Source organism: Stegodyphus dumicola, chromosome 11, assembly GCF_044657685.1.
Source record: "Stegodyphus dumicola isolate Sdum_Otavi_A_Nest chromosome 11, ASM4465768v1".
Classification (NCBI taxonomy): Eukaryota; Metazoa; Arthropoda; class Arachnida; order Araneae; family Eresidae; genus Stegodyphus; species Stegodyphus dumicola.
The window spans coordinates 53,856,929-53,881,930 of record NC_140778.1 but is presented as its reverse complement, the minus strand read 5'-3'; the positions used below and the strand labels follow the sequence as shown (position 1 = coordinate 53,881,930).

Genomic DNA, 25,002 nt, shown 5'->3' with positions numbered 1-25,002 from the left:
GCAACAGCCCCCACCAGCGGCCGAGCGGTAAAGTCTCTAAAATACTTATAATTCGGCTCGAGTTTCGAATTCCGTGAACGGGCTGGCTGCTTGGGAGTTTTCGTGGTTTTCCTCGTGTGCAACGTATATACAAGCCAGTTGCCTTTAGAAAATTCTCCATGACGGCATGATTTTTTTCATGCTGAAATGTTTTTATGCATTTTATTTTCAGATACATTATTAAAGATTTTAATTTTACATAATTATACTGCAGAGGGTACACAATTATAAATTTACAAGTTATAATTTTTTTTTTTTTTTTTTTTTTTTTTTTTTTTTTTTTTTTTGGCCTTGGCCCACTACTTTCAAAATTAATTTTTGTCCTACTGCAAAATTCTTTAGTAGCTGATGCTGTATTGCTATGTATCTCTCTAAAATGAAATTCATTGAGTACTAGTTTACATTTACTGTTTATGGTGAGATTTATATCAGTTTCTGTATAAGGTATTTCTCCCGCCTTCTTGACATGCCTTCGTGGTGTGGTAGTCTGCTCGCTTCTCGCGTATTCCAGAGGTCCTCAGTTCGATTCCCGGCAAGGGCGCTGCATATTTTTCATCTTTCCTGCTTCCAAAATACCTAATGTCTGTACAGCTGTACTTGTATTAATTTGCTTTATGTGAAAGTATCTGTTAATATGAATATTCACATACAGTGAAAATATTCCTGCAGTTTGTATTAATAAGGTTCAGTTATTTCACTAATGTATTGTAGAAGAAACTTTTTAAAGCTTTTTGGGGCTTATTGCGTGCTCAACCCTTAGGCACTACAGGATGCCCCGTGGAAGTATTTCTAAGGGAAACAGGCTCGTATCCACGTTACACATGGGGAAAACGACGAAAACGCCCATGCAGCCAGCCCGTTCGCAGGGACTCGAACCTCGGACTGAACTACCAGTGTTCAGCGGCTTTTACCGCTCGGCCCCTGGTGGGCCCTTTTTTAAAGCTTGACACCACTTTATTCCTTTTAGGCAAAACTGACATTAATGAAGATAACATAGAAACTCTGCATAATCTGTATATCTTAATAAGATTTTTTGCACATTCACTTAAATGACGCAAAATGCCTTTTAGCCAAGAATAAGAGTATCAAAATTTTTCGAACCTAACCTTTAGCCAATAATAATTAACCAATAGGAAGAAAATAGATCAGGAACTTTCCTAGCATATCTATAATGAAATATTCACTCTTCTAAGCTTCTTTGCCCTTCTGGCATACTTTGCAGCGTATCTGTTTCTTGGTCAAGTGTGCTATAAATTTGTGAAATTTGCAAATGCAATTGTTTAAGAACGGTTGTGCCTATTCAGTTGTGTTTGTCTAGATTTTATTTTCAAGAAAAAGAAGTTTTAAATTGGAAGAGATATACCAGGCAAGTATTTATGCTTCAGCTATATTACATTCTAGATCAACCAACATCAAACATTTCATCACAAATAAAATAATTACGCATACGATTATGATTTTAGAAAACGCCTACTAAAAACATTTTCCGTGTCGGCCATTCCAGTAGTTTATAGCGTAATAAAATATTATTCTTTTGATTTCGATACAAAATTTATTTGCGAAACTGGATTTATATTTTTTGCAAGGGATATGATTATTTTGCGCCTAGGGCATTGCGCAACAGCACCACAGGTCCGGCGTTCGATCCTCGGGCTGGGCAAGGTTGACTCAGACTTTCATCCTTTGGGTCGATAAAATGAGTACCAGGTTCGCTTGGGGACTAAACACTGGGGGTCCTGCGGCAAGCTGACCACTTGTTCAGGGCATATGCTTACGCACCCCTGGGCCCACGGTCAAGAAAGCAGATTTCGGCGCACTGCTGGCCTTGGCCCACTAGGGCTGCTTGCCTACTAGGGTTGTTGGCCCACTGAGTTTAGTTTAGATATGATTATTTTAGCGAGTTTGCATCATCCAAATGTTATTAGATTCAAGAAGACTTTCAACATTAAGATAGTAATAACTTTTCTCCAGTTGTTTAATTAAGGTTTTGGTTCACAAAATACAATATTATTACTTACTAAAAGAGTTTTGGGGTTATGTAAGAACGTGCGTCATAAGCGTTATATAAGTATGGCGTAACAAGGATTCATTTTGAAATCACGCATTTTAGAAAGATTTATTATGAGCATATTACTACTTTACGATAGGAAAAAAATAACTGAATTAAAAGTAACTTACGGAGCTATTATAAATTAAAGTTAGAATATGATGTTACGTATTCTTTATTTTAATTATATGTGATGATATAATTTAGTTATTTGCAGAAAATTGATGAGAAATGAGTGCTTGACTAGAAAAGAAATGATTTTGCAGTCGCGAGTGTATTTTGGTTAGATCATCGCTGAAAATATCAATTACGTAGTAGTAGATGCGGAGAACTTTTGAAGATTCATAAAAATCACTTGATAATCCAAATATTTTTTTTATTCATTGTTGATCCCCCTATGGCACGGCACATCACATTGGGTCCAATCTGCAGCCCACAATTTTGATGATGAGGCATTACATTTTTAATAGAAGTAGCTAAGCAAGAGACGTCCTTTAGCTAGCAAGCGAAGACAGAGAAAGAAGGAGGCGTCATTGCATTGCAACAGTATTTATAGTAACATTTTTCGTTAATCTCATTGGTTACAATTTATAGACAATGCAGATGTATAAGATGGCATTAAAGAGAATTAGTTTTCGGATATGATGCAGTTTCACGAAAGTTATTTCTAGAGTGGAAGCACCCAAATTATAAATGAGCAATTAAGAGGCTTTTTAAATTATAATTTTGATCTACATATTTTTTATTTTACACACACATATACATACATATACATTATATACATATAAACATATACATACATATACATTATATACATATAAACACATACATTCATATACATTATATACATAAAGAAATATTGATTATATTATCTCCTAACATAAATTTAGTAGAAATATAAAAAAAAGAGGGAACCCATATGTAGAAAGTTTAATTCCGAAAATTGTTTTTTAAAGTAACTTGCATAAATGTTTTACGGGGACTTGAATTTAAATCATGAATAACAAAATTTCAAACTTTGAAAAAGAAATTAAATTAAAAGCAAATAATTATCGCTATTGATCGGAAATTAGTTGACTTTTCATATACATTATATACATATAAACACATACATATGTACACTAGCTACCAATAAATATTTAGCCCCTGCAAATGCCGATACCTGCGGTCCTAATGTGCGTCATGGCCCTCCACCATTGAATATTGTGCAGGAATCAACATCTGCATTAGTGGCATGAAGATGCCACGAAATGCACAGCTATCTGATTTTGGCAAAGGGTATCACAAAGTTACATCTTCGGGTAGCACAAAAGGTGGCCAATCCTTATGTGGCATATAAAATGAGCTGAATTACCCAAATTCGACAGTAGCCTGTGTTATTCAGAAGTGAAGTTAAGCGGTGATTATGGGAATCTGTTTCGAATCGGCAGACCCTCAAAACTGGGAGATAGGGACCGACGGATGCTGTCCAGAGAAATTCGGAAGAACCTCTTCCAGCCTTTGGCCCACATACGCTATTAGTTTCAAAAGGCAAACAGAAGTATTTTTTCAATGAATATCATCCTTAAGAAAGGAACATCTGCTTCGTTTTCATGGTTGAGCTTGTAGGGTTTATATTTATTTTAACTAAAATTTATTTTAAGTTTAAACTATCTTTCCTGTCAAGCCTTACTTTCCCCTGGAACTGCCAATGCCAGAGTATGTAAATTTTAGTAGAACGCGCAAGGATTCAAAGTATCAGCGGAAGTATTCTGAGTTAAATAGAATGGAAACGAGTTCGAGGTGTGCTGTTCTTACTTCCCGAGCGCGGAGGTAGTTAGCCAGAAATTGAAGAACCCCGCGTTTCGGCCTGTGTGCTTGCCTCGCAGAATTGTTAATCGTTCAACGTGATATTCAAAGTTTGCTGAATTAGCAGCGGTATTGTAAAACGCGGTGAGGTTAGTTACGTTTAGAGAGCCTCGTAGTTAGAGTCTTGTTATTATTTCTTTTCAGGTTCTTATTTTTATTTTACCGCCGGGTCGGCGTAGTTTGTGAGCGACAAGAGCACGCAATTGTAATTTCTTAAGCTGAATAAAAAGGGAATTAAACCCTTAGCAAGACTCTGTCTATTTTCCAGTTTCAACAGTCACCTCTTGGTTGCGTGCAGGTTGGAGGCGCGCAACTCTACAAGCTGCTGCCTACAAGCCTTTGATCAAAAAGTTCAACCGTGCTTCTCCTGATAATGCGGTGCAAAGCACGCGGACAGTGGACCATTGATCAATGGAAGCGAGTTCTCTGGAGCAACGAATCGAACCGACATTCAACCTCTACCGTTCAGATGGCGAGGTCTGAATCCGGCGTTTTCTCGGAGAACGCCTACTGCCAGAACGCATTGTACCGACAATAATGTTTGGCAGAGGTAGAATTATGATTATGGGGGTGTTTCTCTTGGCATGGACTGAACCGTTGGTCCATGTCCATGGTAAACTGAACACCGATGCCTATTTTGGATGACAGGATGTTTCTTACGTTACGGCAGTTTTACGGGCTGGAGCCATGTTACTTTCAGAATGACATCGCCAGCTGTCATGTTGCAAGGTCCACCGCGGATTAGTATGATGACAATGGCTTTAACAGAATAGACTAAACTTCCAAAGCCGAGACTCGAGCGCTATCGAAACCTCTAAGACGAGTTGGATAACCGAATTAAGGAATGCAACTATCGGTAAAGGAACTGACATGTCTTCTCCAAGCCAAGTAGAAGAAAATTCCAATAGTCGTCATACAAAGACTTGTGAAAAGCACGCCTCGGAGGACTGAGGCTGTATTTTCTCATGGAGGCCCCACCAGCTATTTAATTTGAATATTGTTATTTTTATCATAGGTGTTCAAGTTCTTATTGGTATTCACAAAGCTTCTTGTGGAGCCCTTACTGTCACAACCGTCAGTCGTGGAGACATATACTAAATTGCACAAATATCTGTAAGAAGCAAATATTCATGTATATTCCAATGTTAATTTTAAATATCGGTTTTGCGAAAGATATGAAGTCTAAATTTTTTATATGTACCCTTGGTGCCCATAATTTATATTTAGTAAAAGACTGCATTCATAATGAAAAAAAAAGAAGAAAATTGACTCTGGTAAGACATAATTGACGGATCTCGTCAATTTTTGTCTTATCAAACCTTTTTGTAAAATTTTATTTTGAGCATAAACATTTACTCAATGTAACTAGATTCTGGGTAACTTTTCCGGAGGTAATCTTCTTAAATTTAAAAATTGCAAAGCGAAATTATATATCTTTTAAAATAGTGTTATAAGTGGAAGTATAAGTCTGCGATCCATGATTGCAAAGGTAAATGCGGCAGCAGTGTTCTGTCGACACAGTGCGAATATACCTCTCATACATTTAATTCCTGACAAGAGATCCTGCATAGTTTTGAGCTAAGGATGTTAATTTCTCATTGTTTTAATTTCAGTTAGTTCTAAAATGTCTTCAGCGTAGAAATGTTTTCTGTAAATACCTTTCACGATTCCTATTTTCTTCTAAACATGCGATTTTTCTCTTTAAATCCTTAAATCTGTTTCGCTGCTTAAATATGTGCATTTAGTATTTAATTTCTTAACGTGCCTCATGTAATCGTGAAACATACCTCATGAAGTGGTAAAGAGTTTCCAAGTAAGTCGACAAAGTGAGAAAGCAAAATTATCGTTGATACTCTAGTTTGACCATATTTAGGACTCCTCTCATTAGGATCAGAGACTCATTAGGATCCGTTTGAGAGATCAAACTAGAGTCATAATGGATTGGGATATAAAGTCATACTAGAGAGGCTGAAATTAATTCTATATTCTGCTTTCTGCCGCGACTAGCTGGTGTAAATTACTAGCTACGTTCCGGCTCATTTTAAATACGATTAACTGCAGATAGAAGAAATACATAATCTAAAATGCAAAATTCATCAGAAGCGAACAAAACAGCCAAACCATAACTGTGTTAGGTCGAAACGTCATCAGAAATGTAGAAGTACGGAAGTTCGTGGCTTAGAGGTGGCGCCATATCGTGAGGTCTGGTACAGTTGCTCACATTCTTACTACAGTTGCTCACATTCATTACTTACAGTTGCTCACATTCATTACTGGTTACTTAGTATAAGAGAATTAGAATTCAAGTCATCAGTAAGTCCTAGAAACTGCAGGAGAAGCTGAATTTTGCATCCTGCTAATCCAGTTCTTTAATAATCTTAGCAATCAGAATCAGAATCATCAATTTCTCTTTCTGGTACCAACTTCTAAAGAATTTTATCCAGTATATCAAATACGGGCAAAGGTCGCTCGCTTGTTTTTAAATTTAAATCAATGGTGCGTGAAGTCAGCCATGACTTGTGAGTTACGGACTTACACGAGCAGGAAATTAGCAAAATGTTTATGCAAATACAGTCAATCAGAAAAGTCCAGTCGAGCTTTCAACCCGTGATCTTGAGTCTTCGATTTAATCTTTAGCTTCAGCGATTTTCATCAGAGTCATGGCAGCTTTGAATACAGCTAATAACTTTGCTGCTGTAGTCTTTGCTACACATATCTTTTCTACTTGTTAGATAATAGTTCTTAGGAAGTAATTTATTTCTTTATTTTTCAGCTAATCTACAGCTTCGTTACTTTCATCAGGAGGGGCTTCAGTCAACACTCCCTAGCCCTTTGTGGTGCACTACACTTTAAAGTCGATATTTCAACAGGAAAAGTTGTATGCAGTCTATCTAGGCCTAAAGGAGTATACAGATAAAATTTTGTAAAAATTGCACTTACCGTTTCAATTTTGTGGGTGTTCCATGAGGTGGAACATTGCGCCACCAGAGCTCTTAAAAGTGCGACTAAGCGAGCATTGCAGTGAAGCACGGAAATAAGTAGAAGCTTATGTATAGTAATGAAAAAACACTGTATTATAGATGTATGCATGGTTTTCTGGATATACACAACTTTATTGAATATATATGGATAAATGAGATAAATATATGTATATACACAAGTCCTATATAGAAAAATATTTACAAATTTTTCGATTTCATAGCTTCGTGAAATTTTCAAAGCATGTCACATCTTTTTGATAGAAGCACAAGCTAACTTTGCAGGTTTTGAACAAAAAACCTGTTTTGTGCGGCTTCTGTTCCGTGAAACAATACGTTTAGAATTCCAAGTAAAAAGAAAGAGAAAAAGAAACTCTTTCCTCTTCGGAAAGATTTTCCTGCCAATTATGCAAAATTAATAATAAAAAATTAACTGCAATTAATATTAACAATAAAGAAAAATGAGCTATAAGATATACATACACAAAAAATGTCTACACAATTATTGTAAATAAACGGGAATGAGACTAAAAAGCGATAGCAAAATAATTCTTGCAGCTCCCCTAAGTAAAGATGACTCAAGCTACTGATAAAATTCCCGCCTGAAAACTACTCACAAAAATTTCAAGATGCCCATATTAGGGCTTTCATAGCACAAACCACACCTCGCCCCTCAAGACTGCTTTGTTTGAATTCATTCTCCCAAAACAACGGAAATAGAAAACCTATACAACAGATGTTTTCTCCTAAGACAGATGTTCTGATGCGTAATAGCATGAGATCTTTCAAGTCGCAGTGTTCCCGCTAATGGAACACCCCGTTTAATTTAATGATTCTGCGCATGCTTTTTGTATGAAAAATGTAAAAAAAAAATATATAACAAATAATATAGAGTGCAGCCATCAAAATTATACGAAAATTTTTTTTAAACAAATTTTTTTTTTGTGTCACAAAAAAATATAGAAAATTATTAGAAAATAAGTGGATTTCAATAACACATCATAAATGAAAATTCTGGGTCTCCTTGTGATATGCTGCCATCTACTATTTAAAAAGAGAAGTTTGAAGTATATTATAAAGGCATTTTTATCCATTTACGGTTGAATTTAACGGTTTCAGAAGCGATTTAATTTGGGTGTTCCATGTAATGGAACACTGAGCAACAAAGGGCTAGAACTAACTGAATCCAGGAGGTGCTGCTTGAACTCTTTCTTCAGTTTTTCCCTATAAAGCAGTTTTAAGGGATTTTTCTGAGTCATTTCGTCTAAGTTGAGGGGAATCTTCTTCCTTTTTAGGTGGGATAACTGCTATAGGTGGGGCAGCTTTCTTTTCGAACTTTTCCTATTATTCTTTGCAACCACGATAACTGCAGACATGATTTTTATTACAGAAAATACATGGCGGTTTTTTTTCAGAAGTAAGAGCGACTACTTAGATGTTAACGTTTTCAGACTACTTCGATGGCTTTTCCCACTGTATGGTCAATTTCTCTTTTCAGAGTGGTGGCTAATTATATAAACTGGAGAGTTGTTCATGAGACTTTGCCCCTATTGTCGAAGGAATGGAGGACTCTGGGTCAAAGGCCATTGGACAAGCCAGACGTCCCAGAAAAACAACCACGTTGGAAACAATGCGTTTCTTCCCTTATGGATAATTTGGCAGTTGCAATTAATACTTATTATGTGGAATATCACTTAGATAGAGAAACCTATTATAAAGTAAGTAGCCTTTGATTAATGCTTAAATATCCTTTTATCTTCAAACATAAAATGCTGTAGAAAGCCAATAATGTTAAATCGCATTCCCGGTGTACAAAATACCAGAAACCGGAATACATATTCCTACTTTCTGGAATATTAATAATCGATACAAATTAAGAAAAAAATCTGAAAGGTTTTCAGATTTTATATTATGCCCAAAATGTTTTTTAACGTTTTGTGTGTTACCTTTATTTATTAAATATCACGCTTTTCGTACTTAAACCACATAAAATTCAATTCAACAGCAATATCAAAAAATATTTGGAAAAAGCATATCTTTAGAATTTCTGATACACAGCCTCGCACGTTGGGGATAAAAATGTTTTTTTTTTTTTTTTTTTTTTTTTTTTTTCGTACAGTGTTGTCATTGGTCGCTTTGAAATCATTGAGTTTGTTAATCAAAAATTGGTAAAAGTTTTACAAAAATTTGAAACAGATAATGAAACAAATTCTAAATTCAAAATTCGGGCTTTAAAGTTCTTATGTTCGTTCGGAGGATAATGCTATGCAAAATTTGATGGCTATAGGTACCGTTGTTTTTCACAATGCGAGAAACATTCAAGCATTCATGCAGATTCTTCATTATTTAGTTTCTTTAAATATAGATAATATTTGGTGGCAACAGTTTGAAAAGTGAAACGACGCAAAATGCCGTCTTGAAATTAATATCCGTTTGGGTCTAATGATCTTTGGGCTAATACATGCAAAAAGTAAATGAACCGTTTGATACTCTCTTATTGAAACATTATAGCATTAGTTCGATGAATGTACTTCAGTCATGCATTGTAAAACGGTATGATCAATTTTTAATTAAATAATAATGTGCTTTTGTAAAATTTCATCCTTATTTTTCAGGTAGACCATATGTTTCTTACTCTAAAAAACGTTATGGCAAATGTCGTTCTAGAGAGTGAGTGGATGGATGTAGAGACTTCAATGACTGCCAGAAATAAAGTTTGTTACATTGCTTACTTTTTGTTACTGTATCATGAACAATCATAAATATTATAAATTAAAAAAAAACATAAGCATTCATATTATAATTTACACCTTGCACACCACCAAAAAAAAAAAAAAATTGGGGAAGTTCTATATCTCTCGTTCTACTGGACCGATTCTCGAAATTTAATTTCAGTTTTTCCATGCCTCGAAAGCGTGACTTAGGCTATATATTAGGTTTATATATAGCATTGTTTTATCACAGGTATTGTGACCAAAAATTGGGCTTTTTATGAAATAACATACCAATATTTTTTTATATTTTGATTCTATGACTCAAATTATACCAATGTGCCAAGTTTTGTGAAAATTGCACTATTAGTTTTTAAAAAATTAGATCTCACAATTTTAGCACCGCCATGTTAACTGAATTTGGTATATATTTATCAATATCTAACTTAATCTATTTTTATTTAACTTATTTGATTCTTCCTTTCACATTTCAAAATTTAGGTTTCTTCCATATAAAATTCGCCCATTTATTATGACTTAATTTTAAAATTTGTATTCTTAAATTATTTTTATAAACTTTTAGAAAAACATTTTGAATTAAAACCTGTAAAATCTTTATCATCACCTAACCTAGATGTATTTCTAAGAATTCCTGCAAAAAATTAGAGTTTTTTATTCAAAATTTCCTAAGCTATTCGTGAATTTACATATTGGCGCGTTTTGAAGTTTGAGATATTTGTAATAAGCGATAAAAATGTCAAATGTGGTTTTATGTACTGTGTTAAAATTATTTGAAAACGTGAACGATTACATTTTTTCCGCTCGTGTAGAATGAAAAAAAAAGGAAAGGAAAATAGGTCGCTGTACATTGAGAAGCTCGCCAAGTGAATTATACTTGGCGCAAACTAAAAATTTTCGGTAACTTTCTCACCAAAATTTACAAAATTAAATATTTAGGCATAATTTGAGTCGTAGAATCCAAATATGAAAAAAAAATGGTATGTTATTTCAGATAAAGACCAATTTTGTGTCAAAATTCCTATGTTACAATAATGCTGTATATAAATCCAATACATAGCCTTCGTCCCTCTTTCGAGACATAAAAAACCGAGTTAAATTTCGACAATCGGTCCAGCAGAGCGGATGATATAGGACTGTCCCATTTACTTTTGTGCAAGGTGTGCATGCCATAATTGTCATAATCCTAAGTCATGAATGTTATTAATTTCTTTCCTGCCTACGGAAAGTGTTTAAGCCGTTGCCAATCCAGGAAAATTAACACTGCGCATGCGTGCATGTGTAGATGACTCAGTGAAATCGTCGGCCGAATATCAGTCTCGTTGTGAATAGTTAGTTCTTATACCATACTTGAACAGACTTGAGCCGCAAGAGTATTTGGAAAAAATCTTTATACCTGTTTCCGTCAAGTGTGGTTGCTTAGCAACGAAGTTCGGCTTATGCCACATGTGCCTAATAAAGCTGTCGTGTGCACTACAGAAAAAGTAAATTCATTGAAAAATATGCATTTGAAAAATATGCATTTGAAAAATATGCAGCATACAATATAATGACATTTTTTATTCGACTTAACAACTGAATTAACTGCTGAAAAAAAGTTAATAAAATTACATGTATGACATTACTCAGTTAAAAGTAAAGATTTATGAAGGACATGCATAAGATCATTATGTACTTAGATTCATCAATATCTACTTAATAATCGTGATATATGAACAGGAAGGAGTAGATAACAGTTCATGCAGCAAACTAAACAGCTCCAAGAGTAAAAGCAGCTGAAATAGAACAACAACAAGTCAAATTTTCTTTTAAACATGAGGAATATCATGTTAAAATAACTAAAAAATAACTAAAATAATTCACGAAACAAAATCTAAAACAGTCGCTAGCTAGTGGAATTCAATAGAGATGTATTTTATCGACTGAATAATTGAATTAATGGTTGTGTAACTGTAATGTAGCTAAAGATTTTATAGAGTTGTTCAAGTCTTCTGGAAGCTAGGAGAAAAATCACTCCTAGATCATCAAAAATTATTTTTCTGGAATCTTCTAGAATATTCTCTAGCTGGTAAAACGTCCCAAAACTGTTCATATTTTATATTCTAGTTGTGCTATTTTTACAATTCAAATTCCGATAGATTTAGAATTACAAAATATACATTATAATGCCCCAAATAAAAAAATACACTAAAGTACAAGCCCAATAAGTGACCGAAGCTGCAAATAAAATTATTAAATAAAATACACTCTAACTAAACAAAAGCAACGCGCAGTATTACAAAAATGCTCTAATATGTCCCCCATCAAGGATCCAATATGCGGAAAGCCGTATATGAACACACATAATTACCACGAATTGTTTATATGAATTGATATATTAACTGTTTATATGAATTCATATATTAATTGTTTGATTATTCGCAACTGCTATGGTTAACTTTGGATTTGGAAATTAGATTTTTCACTGCTTTGCGTACATAATTTGAGAGGCTTTGCAGCATTATATTGGCTTATTATTATTTATAATGGCATTATATATCAGCACACATTAGTAATGTTGTTGTACTCCGCGTACAGGGATACACTGTTACTCCGCGTACAGGGAGGGTTTATATTGCTTGTAACCTGCTTTCGAGAACATTCTGGACAAACCGGTAAGAATACGTTCTAGAATTTTCTTGCTTCATCTATGACATACGGTAATTTTGTCGCCAAATGACCGATTTCGCGCCAAATCTGGCAACCCTAAACTAGCTTTGCGGAGAAGTTATCTTACCGCAGCTGGACATGTCGTAACAATATGAATAGTTCATATAATTGCTTTACGCTGTTAAGATAAAAATATACCATTTTCCTTTCAGATGATATTAATTTTGTTTTAGGCTTTTTCATTCCATTACACCCATTTAATGTAGATAAAATTCGAAATCGTTGAGATAAACAATCATAATATGATTGCAGGATTTGTTTTTTATCATGTTAATAATAAGATAATATCATATATGATATAAAGGTACAAGGATATACATGAAGGATATAGGGATATACTTGATTATATTATATATATGATATCACAATAATATCAGTAGAACTTCCAGTTATCCAAATCAATTATTGGGACCGGATTCTATTCGGATAATCAAAAATTCGGATAATTCGATTTTTTCCGAAGGAAGCGTCTACGTACACTTTAATTAATTACTGTATGTTGAAAATGGGAGAATAAAACTATTTTTTAAAGGAAAAGAGGCTTTAATAAGCTGTTTGATTGTCTTCATCCGTTTTCGGGTAGCCAAGCCGCGCATCCGCTTGACAATGAAAAACTGCATGTGGTCACACTCGGGCTGACGCTCCATCCACTTCAACGCAGTTTCAAGGCCGACAAACGCTGCACTAGCTGATGGTCCCGTGTTTGCTTCAACTTCAACATTAAGGTCATCTTAGACACTTTCTTCTCTCACACTTTCAATAAATTCATAATCATTTAGAATTTGAAACCCAGGGTCTGACGAATCACACACCATCCATTCTTTTGTATCCTCAGTACTAACTTGTGAACATCCAGGAATTTTCAAAAGAATGTTTCTTAATTCCTCAAGTAACACGTTAGTCTCATCTTCTCTTTTTTTGAGTTTCTATTTCCTTTTTCTCATTTTCCTTCTCTTCTTCAGTTAATTCTGAAATTCTGAAAGCAATTCGGATAATCAGCGATTCAGATAGTAGGAGTTCGGATAATTGTTGTACTGTATCCTCAGTACTAACTTCTGAACATGCAGGAATTTTTCAAAAGAATGTTTCTTAATTCCTCAAGTGACACGTTAGTCTCATCTTCTCTTTTCTTGAGTTTCCATTTCTTTTTTCTCATTTTCCTTCTCTTCTTCAGTTAGTCCTGAAACATTCTGAAAGCAATTCGGATAATCAGCGATTCAGATAGTAGGAGTTCGGATAATTGTTGTACTGTATCCTCAGTACTAACTTCTGAACATGCAGGAATTTTTCAAAAGAATGTTTCTTAATTCCTCAAGTAACACGTTAGTCTCATCTTTTCTTTTCTTGAGTTTCTATTTCCTTTTCCTCATTTTCCTTCTCTTCTTCAGTTAATTCTGAAAAATTCTGAAATTCTGAAAGCAATTCGGATAATCAGCGATTCAGATAGTAGGAGTTCGGATAATTGTTGTACTGTATCCTCAGTACTAACTTCTGAACATGCAGGAATTTTTCAAAATAATGTTTATTAAGTCCTCAAGTAACATGTCATCCTCATCTTCTTCTGTCTCTTCTCTTTTCTTTTCTAGAGTTTCTATTTCCTTTTACTTCTCTTCTTCAGTTCACTCTAAAAAATTCTGAAAGAAATTCGGATAATCAGGGATTCAGATAGTCGCAGTTCGCATAAATGAAGTTGTACTGTATCATAAGTCTCGAACTGTTCTTTTTTAAGTAATTTATAATGTAGTAATTTTTTTACTTGAAAAGGATTTCAAGCTGAAATTTGCTGGTTTGTATTTGTGGTCATATCGTAAATTATAAAGAAAGGAAAACACGGGGATGTAAAAAAACAAAGGGAATTGCGGGAGTTGTGGAAAAATGTGGGGACTGCTTAATCATCTTACCTCTGTGCATTTAGTTTCATAGACAAAATATAGAAAAATTAAATGCACTATGAGATGGTGTCTCATCATCCCAATAATGTTCGCCCTACGCCTACTCTAGCTTAGCGGAGAGAAGGACAAATAGCGCTCGTAAACAGAATCATCATTTTGTGAATCGCGGCACGTTTCCGTCTTCTTTTCTTAAATTCTGAAAGTGATTCGGATAATCAGTTATTCGGATAGTTGGAGTTTGGATAATTGGAGTTGTACTGTATACCATTATAAGGTATTTCTCCCGCCTTCTTAGCGTGCCTTTGTGGTATAGTGGTCCACATGCTGGGCACGTATTCCAGAGGCCCGCGGCTCTATTCCAGGCGAAGGCGTTGCTCATTTTTCATCTCTCCTGCTTCCAAAAAAAAAAAAAAAAAAGAACTAATGTCTCTACAGTGTCGCCCTAACTAAAAGAGTGGGGGATGATGATTCTCCACACCCAGGATTTGACGATTGGGTCCCCTAAGGCCCCGTTCAGACGAGGGCGTAAAGGGCATAAGTGGTTAAAGCCGAGCTCCGTTGCCAAGGCAACCAGTCTCTGCTACGTCACAGAATCTGGTTGAGGGCTCGTGGCATAGGGTTCAAAGTTTTTAACTTTACGCCGAGTTTGGGGTAAGCGTCGACCAATCAGAGCGAAGCTAAAACGAAGCGGCTTTCTTTAGACGATTTCGCTATCACATCGAAGGCGACGTTTTTTTTAATATAGAACACGTCGTATCCGAATGAGTTGTAATCGTATCCGAACGAAATAATGAGTTGCAATCGTATCCGAACGAAATAAAGAGTTGATCTCGCAAGAAATCTACCATGATGACATGCATTTTTTAATGAGTTTTTAATGCATTTTTAATGAGTTTTTCAATTTATATTGAAAAATATGGATGAAACTCGTAAAGCGAAAGTTAAGCTCAGGATTATGCACGCTGTGTATGATCCTGTAGATGATTGATCCCATCCAATATTTTTCATTTTATTGTGAAAATTCTTTAAAAAAATGCATGATTGCAAAAATTTTATTTTTTTCTGTGTAAATTATTATTATTACTTTCTTTCTGTCTATAATTTTTTAAAAAATTATTGCTATATTTTTTTCCTGTTTAATTATTTTTGTATTTAAGAATAAATTTATTGAAAAAGCTGGAAATATTGTATTGCTATTTGCTTCAAATGCTGATTTTCTTTCCAAACAAACTTCATGAATTAATTTTACTAAAACATGGAATCAATATCAAAAATCTGCTGCTTTTTTTTTACAGTAAAAATATTACTTTTAAAAAACAGGAAAAATTATTTTCACTTATTTAAGAATAGTGACAATTCAATGGTGTAAGCTTTGTATAAGTAATAAAAGTTTAATCTTTTGAGAAAATGCTCTTATGAATTCCAAGAAAGAAAAATGTGAAATATCCTTAAAACAACAGTCAACAGTCTAGACAGTTTTGTCTCCTGTTGATGTTCTGTTCTGTTTTTTAATTACATTCTCCATGAAAGGAATTGACTTTTAATGAAACTGAATAGCACACATAATTCATAACATGGACTATAATTTAATGAATAGTATTTGTTATTATTATCCACTCTTTATTACTATCATTTGAATGGAATTTTGATCATTAAATTCATGCTACTTATTTCTCTAGTAGAAATTCCTCGATACGGTATAAATGTTTATAATTTTGTTGTATTTGAAGACTTGGGTACCTAAAACTTGTCAATGTGAAATTACTTTTGAGATATTGGTCGTAAATAGAAATGAGAGCATATGTTGAAATTAAATTGTTTTTGGTGCTTTAATATGCATGTCTGCCAGTGATTGAAGAATTGTCATAATCTGTCAGCAAATGAAAAATCGTTAAAAGTAATTACTTCTGACAACAGACGTGGATGAAACTTACATCTATGACATCTCACAGCACAGCAGAGTTTATTTTAATTACTCATATGATGTAAACGTACCAGTTTGCAGAATTATCCACAAAAATAATAATAATGTATGGTAAGTGTTGTTTTTAGCTTAACTGCTTTCACACCTGCAAAATGGAAAAATATTATATACAGGCTATCTGTTAGTTATCTTCAAGATTTTTTTTAAATTAGGCATATATAGAATATCGTATTTCTCATAAGAGAAATTATATACAAAAATTGAAGAAGGTTTTATATATATAAATATGCATGTGTATGTTTATAGCATAGAGAGTACTACAGTACAATGCAGAAATATTCCATACTGCTTTGCACAGAAAGATATGAGCCAACCAATTATTGGTCTTTCAAAAAAATATCTCTAGACCATTTCGTTCTTTTCTTTTTTTACCTTCTTCCGTTGCTTCTTGGCTTATAAGAAGGGCAGATAAAAGAGCATTCTGTTGAACAGTAAAACTTTGTGTTGAGCTGAAAAAGCCATGACACAAAATAACGAAAACGAGCAGAGCGAGCACGAGAAATCAATTGAGCTAGAAAATAGCGCGCGAAAGGTGTAGACACATCCACGCATGCGCAAATCTAGCTTCTCTCATTGGCCACAGCTTAGACTCCGTCTCGCAGGTGTGAACGGATGTCCCGTATTTTATGCCCTTATGACTGTGCCTCTATGCGCTTTACGCCCACGTCTGAACGCACCTTAAAACCCTATTCGCTCTTTAAAAAGGGGAGTCTATAAGGTATTTCTCCCGCCTTCTTAGCGTGCCTCCGTGGTGTAGTGGTCTGCATGCTGAGAGCGTATTCCAGAGGTCCGTGGCTCGATTCCCGGCGAGGGCGTTGCTCGTTTTTTATCACTCCTGCTATTGAAAATACCTAATGATTGTACAGTAGCGCCCGAACTAAAAGGGGTGGATGATGATTCTCCAAACCCAGGATTTGGCGACTGGATCCCCTAAAACCCCAGTCGCCCTTTAAAAAGGGGAAGTATATAAGGTATTTCTCCCGCCTTCTTAGCGTGCCTCCGTGGTGTAGTGGTCTGCATGCTGGGCGCGTATTCCAGAGATCCGTGGTTCGACTCCCGGCGAGGGCGTTGCTCATTTTTTGTCGCTCCTGTTTCCAAAAAAAACTTGATTTCTCTACATCATAAGCTAAAGTTTTTGTTTTTCAACGTTATTGTGAATCATTCTCTATTTCTTAGGCTGTAAATTTTACAGATATTACATTAAAAAAATAAGAAAAACCCTTTTAAATTTTTATAAATATTTGTGTTTTGTTTATTAAGTTTCAATAGAACTCGAAAAAGTTAATATCTTAGTATATACTTGATGGCGAGTGCTTGGAATGAAATGCTTCACATAATGTTGGTTTGTGCATTAGCACTGAAGGCGTAATATTCCTCAGGCACAGTTTTCATTAAAGAATCATAAGTCAAAAAAATTAACTACGAAATCTTTATTTAATAAAATAGGAGAATTTTGCTTAACTTAAGCATAACAAAAAGTAATAATCTTCACAGACATTAAAACACTGAATTATCGAAAAGGAGATAACTTACATACAAATATAAGTTATACATCTTCAAGCATACCTATTTAGGCAATAAGAAAAAACAGGAACATACTTTGACACCGTACCTGAAAAGAGAAAGTACTAACTGAATTAGACGTTTGGCCGTGATATAAGTAGCTAGGGTGAAAATCAAATACACTGCACGTAGCTAAGGTGAAAGTCAAATATACTGCATTGCGCGCGAACTTTACTTTCTCTCGCCAATATATATCTTGGCGCACGTTCGTTTCGTATGCCTATCGAGTTTCATTATGCAAAACACCTAAATTTATGCTAACACATAAAATCTTCATAGTTGCCCGTATATTTCATTTTAGAGTCTATGGAACTTGTGTTACTCCAAACTGGTTGCTATATTTTAGATTAAACGAGCTTTAATTTCTCTTTAATGTGTAATCTCTTCTAAACATCGTAAATACGAAGGCTGACAAATGAAATTTCTTATCCAGTATATCGCCTCATCCCATCACTATCGCCTAATATTTTGCTAATTTAGCTTGAATGTTTTTGTGGTTTTGACATAATGAATAAAAATTTATCTAAAAATTAAATAGCAGTTATATATTTACAAATACATTTTAGGACCAATTATTCTACTTGTATGTTTGTATCATTTAGGTTCTAAATATGGACATACATATTAGTTATCCAACAAGGCTTCTGAATTCTCGTATCGCAGAGCGATACGAAAATGTAAGTACCAATCTTTCTACGAAAATTTTCAAGAACTGTCTTAACTATAAAGTCTGCAGAATTCTGTTAAGACTTTGTACAGTAAATCTTGATTGTTTTACAGTTGACACTAAGCAACGAAAGTTACTTCGACAAAGAGATGAAAGTGCGCAAATGGTCAACTGATTATTCCTTTTCTCACTTGAAAACTCATCCTCACTCCAACACAGCACTGGGGTTCAAACGTAGACCAACAGATACGTATGTTGTATTTTAATTACAAAAATTCTGATGTGTACACCACATGACTTCCTTTTACGGAATATTGAATAATGCGCTTTTTCTCCTGCGTTTCATTTAAACTTATTTCCCCGAATTTCATTAGTTATATATTTCTCATTCAATTAATTCAGTTCTCACTTCGCGGCAAAGCAAATATACGTAAAAACTCAAAATATCTTCGTTAAAAATTGAAAGATGTAGAAAAACATAAAACACCAATTACAGTTAAAACAATTTTAAAATATTTCACAATTAAAATTACAGTTTCTACACGAAAATAACCAATTTTGTCTGCGAGGAAGAATTTTTCGGTGTACAAAACTAAAAGTTTCGTTTTGCTGCAAACTAAAAGTGCAGAAAGACTTAATTCACTATTCTGCTAATTTTCAAATGCAACAAAATATGGCTGCTATAGTAAAAAAACTAGGTTTAGCCGCCCTTAAGCAACTTTTAAAGTGTTGATAATTCTACAACTATTGCATGCATATTGACTAAAGGGATAAAAACCTTAACCGGAGGAAAAGAAACACATAATTTAATCATCTATAAAGGAAAAATTTGCACAAGCCGAGTAACAGAGTGTGTATACATTCTGTTACTCGGCTAGGTAAATACTGTGACGTCGTGGATGCTTCAGTGGTAACGGAATTAACACTGTTAGTAGTGATGCATCATTTTTTATTCACACAACATATCACAGATACAACATTTAATTAATACATTTAGTAGTAGTAGTAGTAGTAGATTTATGGCGCAAAGCTCAATAGGCCATATGCGCCAAATACAGGATTCTTTTTTAACATATAAACTAAAGGAAAAAAATATAAAGACAACAGCACACTTTTAAAATCGAGGCAAGTAAAAAGATATTTAAATGATGGGATGAAAATGCTTATTATGACTCTGATAATGAGATATGCAGTATAGATATAAAATCCTAAAACATCTGATTAATTAAAATTCCAACATAAAATCTCAGGACAAAAATCAAATTAGATAATAGAAACCTGTTTCTTTCAGGTAGTGAAACAAATTGGTATTCACCTCTCTTCCGATTAATCGGTTCAGAGGCAAGTCGCAGCCATTAAAATACTTCTCACGAAGACTGTTAAAATATGGACATTCAATTAAAATGTGAGAGACTGAGAGACATACATTACAATTTGTACAAACAGGCTCATTCTCAGCTCTCAGAAGAAAGCTATGCGTCACTCTAGTGTGTCCAATTCTAAGGCGCGTCAAAAGAACTTCCTCCTTTACGATTGCAAGTAGTATGCCAATGCTCTATTTTAGCCTTCACCCTTCTCAACATTTTATGAAGTTCAATGTCCCAAAGTTGCTGCCATTTATTTCTGATCTTCTCTTTGATGACACAACGTATATCACTAAAAGGGATGAGGCGGTCGGTCATTTCAACAGCAGATTTCGCTATGATGTCCGCCAGCTCATTGCCCTTTATTCCTGTATATCCGGGGACCCAGCAGTACAGAATTTCATATCCACACCTTGTCAATTTAATATTCAATTTGAGGACATCCACTATCACAGAATTCTCGGTGCTACAAAAGGATTCTAAAGCTTTCAATGCACTGTAGGAGTCTGTATATACAATAAATTTTCCATGGTGCAGCGTTGAAGATGTACAAAAACGCATAATATATGGCAGTCAGTTCGGAGGTTAAGACAGAGGAAGCGTCGTGTAAACGTCTGCCTTCCATGTGGTCACCAATTATAAATGACATGCCTACATGGCAAGCTGACTTTGATCAATCCGTATATATGGAAACATAACTCCTGTAACTATGCCTGTGCTCAGCAAAAATTTGTCTATACATGATGTCATTAGTGGTTCTTTTTCCGTAACTGTGGAAAATGTCAAGAAGCTGGATTTGTACATTTTCCCAAGGTGCGATTTCAAAATACTGCTTGTGGGGACATATCAGACAGGGAGAATTCTTCAATGAGGGGACGAACTCTGACAGAAAAAGAAGGCACACAGGATGGACGCGCCTCAAATAAAAGGTCACAGCTATCATCAAATAAACACAGTTTGTAAGCATGGTCAGGTTGAGACAATATATTAAAATACTGTAAAAGAGACAACTCCTCACGCCTCAAACGGGATGATGGCTCGTGACAGTCAACATAAAGGCTCTGCACAGAAGATGTCCTGAAGGCTCCAGAACAAATCCGCAGAGCCTGATGATGAACAGGATCTAGTTTTAACAATACTGAAGACCGAGCGGATCCGTAAACAGCTGAGCCGTAGTCCAGTCTAGAGCGAATAAGAGCTCTGTAAATGCGAAGCATGGAGCAACGCTCTGCACCCCAGGAGGTGTTCGCCAGGACTTTTAAAATACTTAAAACTTTTATACACTTTTTCTCAAGTTTAGGACATGAGGAAAGTCAATTTTCGCTCGAACATCACCCCTAAAAATTTTACTTCAGGTGCAACTGGAATCACAGATCCATTGAGGTATAATTCAGGCTCAGGATGGAGACCTCGCTTTCTACAAAAGTGCACGCACACAGTCTTCTGTTTCGAAAACGTAAATCCTTGTCTTTTTGCCCATTCCTGGATCCTGTTCAAAGCGATCTGGAGCTGCCTCTCTACATGTCTCATGTCTGCTCCTCGGCAGCTAATCTGCAGATCATCAACATATAGAGATCCCAAGATGGTGGCAGGAAGTTCTTTTAGTACAGAATTTATTTTTAAACTAAACAGGGTTACACTGAGCACACAGCCTTGAGGCACACCCTCTTCCTGTTCAAAAACATCCGAAAAAACTGAGCCAATTCTTACTTGAAAAGTTCTAGTGTTCAAGAAGTTTTGAATGAAAATTGGTAGGTTGCCGCGCAAGCCACTCTCGTGAAGATCCCGGAGTATACCGTATCTCCATGCCTTATCATAAGCTTTTTCAATGTCGAAGAATATCGAGACAAGGTGGCTTCTTCTTACAAATGCTTTTCGAATAGATGTCTCTAAGAGGAGCATGTTATCTACAGTCGTTCTTCCCTTTCGAAAACCGCTCTGATAAGGCGATATAATATCATTCTTTTCCAAGAAGTAGACTAGGCGGCTGTTTACCATCTTTTCAAACAGTTTCCATACGCAACTCGTAAGGGCAATCGGCCGATAGTTCGATGGATTCCTTGGATCTTTCCCTGGCTTAGCAATAGGAATTACAACAGCTGTCCTCCACGCACTGGGAAAATACACTCCTTCCACACTCTATTGTAAAGAGTGAGGAGGGCAGTCAGTGACTTATAGGACAGATGTTTTAGCATTTCATAATTTATGCCATCAAAACCGGGAGAAGACCTATGTGTCTGCAACAAAGCTCTCTTTAATTCCAGCATAGTAAATGCTCTATTGTAAGGCTCAGATTTGGAAGAGTTAAATGCGATGGGATTTATTTCAGAGTTCTGCTTGATAGAGAGAAATGCAGGTGAATAGTTTTTGCTGGAAGAAACGGCGGCAAATGTCTCACCAATAGTATTTGCAATTTCTTCTATGGAGCTAATCACTCGGCCATCTTTTTCCAAAAAGGAAAGTGAGTGGTCTTTATATATTCCGCATGCTTTTTGAACTCTTTCCCAAACCCGCTTACTAGGCGTAGAGGATGTTATTGACGATACATATGAAATCCAAGAATTCCTTTGGCTCTGCCTTCTTACTTTTCGTGCATTTGTTTTGGCTCTTTTAAATGCTATAAGGTTTCGCAGAGTAGGATATCTACGAAAAATACCCCATGCTTTTTCTGTTTTTTCAGTGCTTCGTGACTGTCGCGATTCCACCATGGTTTCGAATATTTAAGTATTTTTCCTGATGTTCTAGGAATGGAAAGCATAGCTGCCTCAATAATAGTATTAGTAACAGCATCAATAGCATCATCAATATGCGCATCTTCTACAATTTCATCTGTGAGCTCTGCAATGGAAGAGAATAGTTCCCAGTCTGCCCTATCTAGTATAAACCCAGGGAGTCTAGACATGGGGTTTGCTCCTCTTCGTGCAAGAGACACAAAAATGGGATAATGATCGCTGTTGTAGAGATCACTTCCGACACTAAAAGTGCAAAATGGCAACAGAGATGGTGAACAGATGGCAAGGTCGAGAGCGTGAAATGTCCTTGAAGGTTAATGAAAGTAAGTATCCTGCCCATTATTCAGGAGACAAAGGCTATGATCTTCGATCATTCGCTCAATTTGTCTTCCTCGGCAATTTGTATCTTTACTACCCCAGAGCGAACTATGGCCGTTAAAATATCCTATTATGATGAAAGGCTCAGGCAGCTGCTCTAAAAGATCATTTAAATCTTGCTGATCAATGTGCTCATTAGGAGGTAAAGAGAAACGACTGAAGCTACAATATGAAAATTTACTTGTACAGTGACAACTTGGAGAGAAGTCGTCAAAGGAAAGGAACTTGAGGGATAATCCAGTGAGGTGAGGAGACATACACCTCCACTGGCACACTCACCTGCAAGGTTATCCTTCCTGACGAGAGAAAACCTTTGAAGTTTTGCATGTTAGCCTGGTTTCAGATTTGTCTCTTGTGTTGCCAAGCACACAGGATGATAAGCATTGATCATAGCTTTGATATGAAGCAAATTTCGGTGGATACCGCGACAGTTCCATGTGACGAGGGTGGCCATTATGATTGATGATTGTTCTTTCTGTGGTCCTTTTTAGTTTTGCGCTGAAGTAGATGCTCGGGAACTTCCATTCCCTCCTCCACTTCCATGCTGTCTGAATCTAGAGATTCAGAATTCATGTCATCTACAGAACTATTGCTTCGGCTTCTATTTTTGGATACTATTTTTGGAGTCACAGTTTTTGGTTTGCTCAAGATTGTTATTTCTTTATTTTGTATGACATGGGTTGGATTTTCCTTTTTCTTAATTGCAGGCTGCTGGGTTTTATTTGGTGGAGTCTGTGTACTTATGGAAGTTTGAGTGGCTATAGTGCGTGTTGATTTAACGGCGCCGGCATATGATTTGTTTGATTGAGGCTGTGTGCTTTGAACTTGTCTTCTGGCTTCAGCATATGAAATGTTTCTAGAAACTTTTATGGTCTGAACTTCCTTTTCTAATTTCCATTTTGGACAGGAACAGGAAAATGCTGAATGGTTGCCCTTGCAATTAATACACAGTGCTGCAGCGGTGCAATTATCGTTATCGTGGCCAATCGGCGACCATCGAGCGCACGCTGGGTCCCACGACAGGACATCTTGGAATGGCCAAAACGCTGGCACTGGAAGCATCGCATGGGGTTTGGAATATAAGGCCTTAAGGGGCAATTTAAATATCCAGCCTTAATATTCTTCGGCAGATCAGGCTATTTGAAGGTCAGGATCACGTGTTTCGTATCGATCAACTTACCTTCTTTACGCACCTTGATCCGCTTTGCACCACATACATTTTGGTTAGATAGCTCGGAAACGAACTCTTCTTCAGGAACAGACAGGAAGTCGATTTCCGAGATCACGCCTCTACAGAAATTAAGTGTTTTGTGTGCTGACGCAGTTATAGATAACTGTCCAAGTTTGGTTTGTCGTAAAAGTGAAGCAGACTGGGTGGCCGAAAAGGTATCAATAAGCAGGTCTCCCGAAGGGAGACGCTTTATGTTCTTTGGCTCACCTATGCAGGAATGAATGTATTTGTTTATCAGGAAAAGAGACATCTTTTTAAATTCTTCAGAGGCACTGGTAACAACAACAAAGCGAGGACATTCAGTAGTTTCTTTGGAATTTGCATCGGTACGAATTTTCTTGCTCACAGATTTGTCAATGGTTTCAACATCTTGATTCGTGTCGTTTGATTCAGGTTTTTTTAAAATAAATAAGGAACCCATGATTGAAAAATATAAGATTCGGGTCCGACGGCCCCGCCCACCACGGAGCCCAACAAGGGAACACAGATTCCTGTGTTAGGGCTAGCCGTACCTATACGCAAACTGAAGCCCCACAGTCGGCTTTCCCGAAAGCAGGTACTCCCGAGAGCTTGACCCCAAGCCACTGACACAAGGACTAGTGACCAGCCGATTGACACCCGTGAGGACGACTAAGGTGCCTCCCTTTTAGCTAAAGCAGAGGCCAAAGCAGTGTGTTGGGGACAGTACCTCGCCCCTCAACTACCAGGACCCTCCTTTCCAGCGACACGGGTCTCCACGCACGGCAAACACGTGGGCAGTTTTCTCGCCACTTGAAAACTAGAGACAAGGGCTGCTCTAGTTTCTCGCGACGAGCCCCAAACTCCGCAGAGAGAAACCACA

General features: G+C 36.1%; 1 protein-coding gene across 5 annotated transcripts in view; it reads left to right on the top strand.

The window, feature by feature from the left end:
• Positions 1 to 25,002, top strand: part of LOC118183565 (neprilysin-2-like) — a 181,608-nt gene that overhangs the window by 88,623 nt on the left and 67,983 nt on the right. For all 5 annotated transcript variants that reach the window (XM_085826442.1, XM_085826441.1, XM_085826444.1 and 2 more), the window contains 4 exons: positions 8,411 to 8,630; positions 9,528 to 9,626; positions 18,392 to 18,466; positions 18,570 to 18,706. In XM_085826442.1, coding sequence (XP_085682568.1) covers positions 8,411 to 8,630; positions 9,528 to 9,626; positions 18,392 to 18,466; positions 18,570 to 18,706 — 531 coding nt within the window. The remainder of the gene's footprint in view (positions 1 to 8,410; positions 8,631 to 9,527; positions 9,627 to 18,391; positions 18,467 to 18,569; positions 18,707 to 25,002) is intronic.